General features: G+C 35.2%; 1 protein-coding gene across 1 annotated transcript; it reads right to left on the reverse strand.

The window, feature by feature from the left end:
- Positions 1 to 3,335: 3,335 nt before the first annotated feature.
- On the reverse strand, positions 3,336 to 4,925 carry LOC133675995 (uncharacterized). Its single transcript, XM_062097570.1, has 3 exons — positions 4,541 to 4,925; positions 3,792 to 4,043; positions 3,336 to 3,614 (listed from the first exon to the last, which is right to left on the reverse strand). The coding sequence occupies exons 1-3, from the start codon at positions 4,895 to 4,897 to the stop codon at positions 3,336 to 3,338; spliced, it is 888 nt and encodes a 295-aa protein (XP_061953554.1). The 5' UTR covers positions 4,898 to 4,925.
- Between the last annotated feature and the right edge of the window lie 243 nt (positions 4,926 to 5,168).

The following is a 5,168-nucleotide window of genomic DNA, read 5'->3' on the forward strand; positions in this document are numbered from 1 at the left end:
CGACATCGCGGCGGCCTTAAAAATAATATTTCATGGAAAAGAACAGATTTCTGGCATCCTGTTCTTTAATGGGGAATGGTCTTGTTTAAGGAGTCACTACCTAGTATTATGGTCACTAGAAATCCTAACTGGTCAACAGAGATTCTATGGTTCGGGACTGATTACGTAAAAGAGAAGATATCATCACCCCTTAAACGTTTTGCCTGAGGCAGACTGCATTGCTAGTTTTGTCTTAAGTTGCTAAATGTTTATTAGTTTACGCCATGATAATTTGCTTATAATATTCAGTGAATATTCAACTACAAATATCTCCAACTTTAGCGTTGGTAAATATTACGTAGCTATAAAATAAATTAGATCAATATTTTTTATTCCCTACTCTAGCGCCAGTGAATAAATAAATAAAAATAAATTTATTTTTAAGCATGCACATATTTTTTTATTTTTTAGCTAAATAAAATAGATATAACGAATAAAAATAATATAAATTTAAACTGGTATTTTTATTCCTGACTCTGGCGTCAGTGAATAAACCAATAAATTTACATTATTTTTATTCATGCATACATATTTTTTTATTTATTTTTTATTTTTTTCTAATAATATAATGAATAAAAATAATATAAATTTAAACCGGTATTTTTATTCCTGACTCTGGCGTCAGTGAATAAACCAATAAATTTACATTATTTTTATTCATGCATACACATTTTTAACGTATTTTTTTATTTTTTTTCTACCTTTTTTATTTTTCTATTTTTTAGGGCTGGGCCCAGCTCAGTCCATATGGGTGGGCTAAGCCCAGCCAGCCCGGCCTGGTCACTGGCCCAAGCCAGTGACCGGCTGGGCAGATGAATGAAATGGGAATTAAGCTCACCTGCTTCTGGAGATGACGAAGAAGGCTGCAACGCTGGTAGCTGCCACTCTCGTTCGACGACTTTCCTCTCTCCACCCATTGTGCCCACTGTCTTCCCTTCTTTTGATTTCTCAATTCTTGAGATGAAGAAGCTGAGAAGGTAATGGGTATGTCTGTTTTCTCTGAATTGTTTTACTGATTGCGGGTTGCTCTTTTTTCTGCAGGGACTAAGATAATTGCAGGGATAATTCTCATCTCTGTCTCTGCTACTCTCTTCCTCTCTCCTTCTCTCCGTGTATGTTTTTTTTTTGAGTTTATGCTCTGCTTTTTTTTCTCTGTTTTTCTGGGTTGATTTTTCAGCTCTGTCTTTTTCTTCCACGTTCTAGGTTTTCTTCCACGTTCAAATTCTTATAAATAAATTATCTTAATATAAAAACCAAATATATATTACAAATTTATACATTCAAATACAATGAAACTATAACAAAAGTGGCATTAGAGGAGGAGAAGGAGAATGATCGTCCACGAGACCGTGAGGCCAATAAAAAGGTGTGCATGTACCACTCTTCTGTGATATAATATCAATGACCATTCAACAGAGTTCTTCATAATCCATAGAGAATCGTTCATATTTTTCATTGGGATGAGTCATACGTTCTTCCACTCATTGATCTAACAAGGGCGTGAACTTCGGAGACTGAGTTCTCGGGACCGATTATGAGAACCCAATAGTTGAAATATTATGGATCGTCTGCAAGTTCTTGGCCATAGTGTTAGAGAGTCTGTATACTCGATTTTTATTGGATCCACCATACGATCCTACCTCCAACCACAAATCAGGGTGGGTCGAAGGATCGTCTTCGTAACTCTTCTTTAATCGACTGTTATATGTCTCCTGGAAATAAAAAAAATGAAATAATCAAATTCAAGAAAATAATAACTTAAGGGAAAAAATTATTTAAAACCAACGTGCCACAAAGTGTTGAGCTCGATTGTTGATGAACTATTGCACCCTTTTTTTATGGTCATCACTCTGCACATGCATTTCCATAAAAAACTTCATTAGGTTTGACTCACGTCTAAGAGTCGTAGCCTGTGAGATAAAAATTTGTCAGTTCAATATATTTATAAATAACAACAAATTAAAAAAAATAGATGTGATTAAAATAAATCTTACCATCTGCTTCACATACAAAATGAACGAAGCAGAGTTACCGATGTGCGTGATAACAGAATCGTGAATTTGTTGACTCCGGTTCCCTGCACTAGACTGTAACTGTCGTGTGAAACACCCGAACACCACTTACTGAATGTATTCTGCCCATATACTCTCCGGGATGTATGACGGCCTGAAATTCTTCCAAACCGTCATATCATTCTAACCTGGTAAAGCGTTTTTTTTAGTATATTTTTTACTGATAAAGTTAGCGATGAAAAAATTAGATCAGTAAATATCACTATAATTACCGATCAAAAAATTCTATTAATATTTTTTTTTGTATTCAATAATTTTCTAGTAGTGCAGTGAGATCTTAAAACTAATTAGATTTATAATCCATTAAATAAAAAGTTCAATAAAATAGTATAAACTAAGCCCTAATTAATAAACTGAAATAACTCTAATAACATCCCCTAGCTAACCGAAAAGTAATAGGTTGACCACCACTTCATCATCGTTGTCATGTGCGTGAATAAACCGTGTCTTTTGTCCGGTGTATGAAATATAAAAAAATTATTTTTTAGCAGATCAACTATCTATTTTGACAATATTAACTTTATCTGTCATCTATTAACATCAATATGGATGGGACCGTAGCTAGCTATAAATTAAACACCACAAGAAAACAAAATATAATAGGATGTTGCTGATAAATGATTGAACTAGTCTAGACATAGTGAAGAAATCAACAAATTAACGTTGTGGTTGGATAAGTGGTTTGTCAAGTGTATGAAATATAAAAAAATTATTTTTTAGTGGATCGGACCTGGCTCATCAAATTAATTGAGATTTAATAGGTTTTGAATACCAGTGTTTTTTTTTTTAAATCAACATTGAAGAAAAACCAGCATAAGCTCCTAAATCCCATTATTATTATTATTATTATTATGAAAAAATCAGAAGCAAAATGAGATTATTTAACCATATATGAAGGTTTCCGCAGGGATGTACGTGGTTTATTTTCACAAGACAATGTCATCGAGAATATCATCTCAAAACGTCAATCTCGGCCAAACACAATTCACATTACAAAATTCCATCTATATAGGTCTACTGATGAAAATCCGAGTCATCTGTAACATGAATATAAACTGGATAAAATGACATGTAATATGCTAGAGGGCAGTACTGATGGGAGACTATAAGAGCAGATAAAATTAAAAAAAAAAAAAAAACAAGAAGATAGAAAAGATATCAGAATACAAAGTATTAAAGAAACCAAAACGATAATTGGTGTTGCTATTAGATGATTCTATAAAATCATGGCCGGCCAACAAGCACATCCTTGTAAGGAGTTGTTGCAGGAAGAGGTGCTGCTCTCGTTTCCGCTGCTGTCATTTTCCTTCTCCTCTCCTCTTCTAGGATGAGTGGCGAGTGACCCTCCCTTTCTCGTATCAAACGCTCTTGAGCCCCTCCTCTCAATTTCTCTAACCGCAGTCCATCAATTTGCTGCATCTTGAACACCTTGACTACGTTTGCTAATCCCCCTATAAAAATCATTAGACTTCCACAGATGCCTGTCCAGACCCAAGTCTTGCCCTGCATTAATCAAGAAACTTTGCTGTACGTTAACAGCTACCATGCAAAAGTATTCAAAGATTTTCTATTTAGATTGTGATGTTTAAACCATCGTTTTTTCTATCCAATTAGACTACTGCTATTTCCAAAACTCGAGCAGATTGCTTAAAACTATAACTAAACAAATTTACAGCTTACCAATAGTTTCAGTCCATGATGGCCCCGTCCTGCTTGCTCATGAATATTGAGAATAGAACCAACCAAGAATAGCAAACTTCCCATTAAAAATGGGATGTGGACGCTCTGTTGCAAGATTTGTACATGCCCATCAGCTCTCTCATATATCTGGCATGAGTTGTGTATGGATCCGAGCACCCACAAAGCCGGTCCGGCAATAAGCAAGTTTAGAGCATGCCTTTCCAATTTGAAGTGCCCATATCCCTTGTATTCCTGCAATTGTGGATTGCCTCAACATTCAAATTATTTGCAATATGTACTTAAAGCTTATAACTGTGCTCCTAAGAATACAGGATTTTAAGAGGAGACAGTGGAATGCTGTGGATTACATAGACCTTAATTTCATAACGAAGTTACAAAAAGCTTCTCTGTGAAAAGATGAATTCAAAGAGACTGAAAAGAGGCATCTTCACGTCGGGTAATTAATGTCTGGTCCAAAGGAATAAGTTTGACATGCAAATAACCTAGTGCAACGCTCTTTAATTGGGTTTTTGAGGAAATATATATAATGGGACTTCTAATCGAGATTAGAGGCATGAGATAAATTAAATCATAGATTGATCCTACACCTTCAATTGGCAGTAAATTAATCCTTTTTTTTTATCTTATAATTATAAATATAACAATTCCTATACTATATTGTACTAGAACTCAGATAATATCAATTTTTATGACACCACTAAACAAAGAAATTAATTAATACTTAGTACCTGAATAAAAAGAAAAAGAATACCCAAGAAAGAAAGCAAAGCCCCCGAGGCCTGAACCACAGGAACCGCAAGCTCAACAAGTGCAAGCTGTGTATCAAACCCCATTAAAGGAAACCGATAATCAATCCCGGCTAGATGTGCAACAAGATCATGAAGATTAACCACCATGATAAGTAGGAGAGCTATAAGCAAAAGCACAAGACCTGACTTGGGTTCCTTTGACAATTCAGCCACGAACCCACCAACAAGCACAATAGCTGCAAACACACAGAGCCCTGCGTTCATATATTCTCCTCTATTTCTAGCTAGCCTTGGCCCGTACATTCTACTCTCTCTAGCTGATGCTAGTTTCACCATTGTCAACAAAATTTGTAGTGCTAGAAAGACACAAGAGATTCAAGAGTAGTATAACATTAGAAAGATTGAAGTCTATTAATTTGAAAGTTCTGATCAAGATGGAATTAAATTGAGATGTGATCAAATAGCGTGAGAGAGAAGAGATGAAAAGATTGTTCAATGGTGTGTGGAGTTGAGGGATACGTACGTGTCTTCCTGCATGGAGTTTCTCATTCTTGAACGTTGTGTTGGTGACAAGTAGCGATCTTGCCGAAAGAGAAAATGATTACTT

This window comes from Populus nigra, chromosome 16 (genome assembly GCF_951802175.1).
Source record: "Populus nigra chromosome 16, ddPopNigr1.1, whole genome shotgun sequence".
Taxonomy (NCBI): Eukaryota; Viridiplantae; Streptophyta; class Magnoliopsida; order Malpighiales; family Salicaceae; genus Populus; species Populus nigra.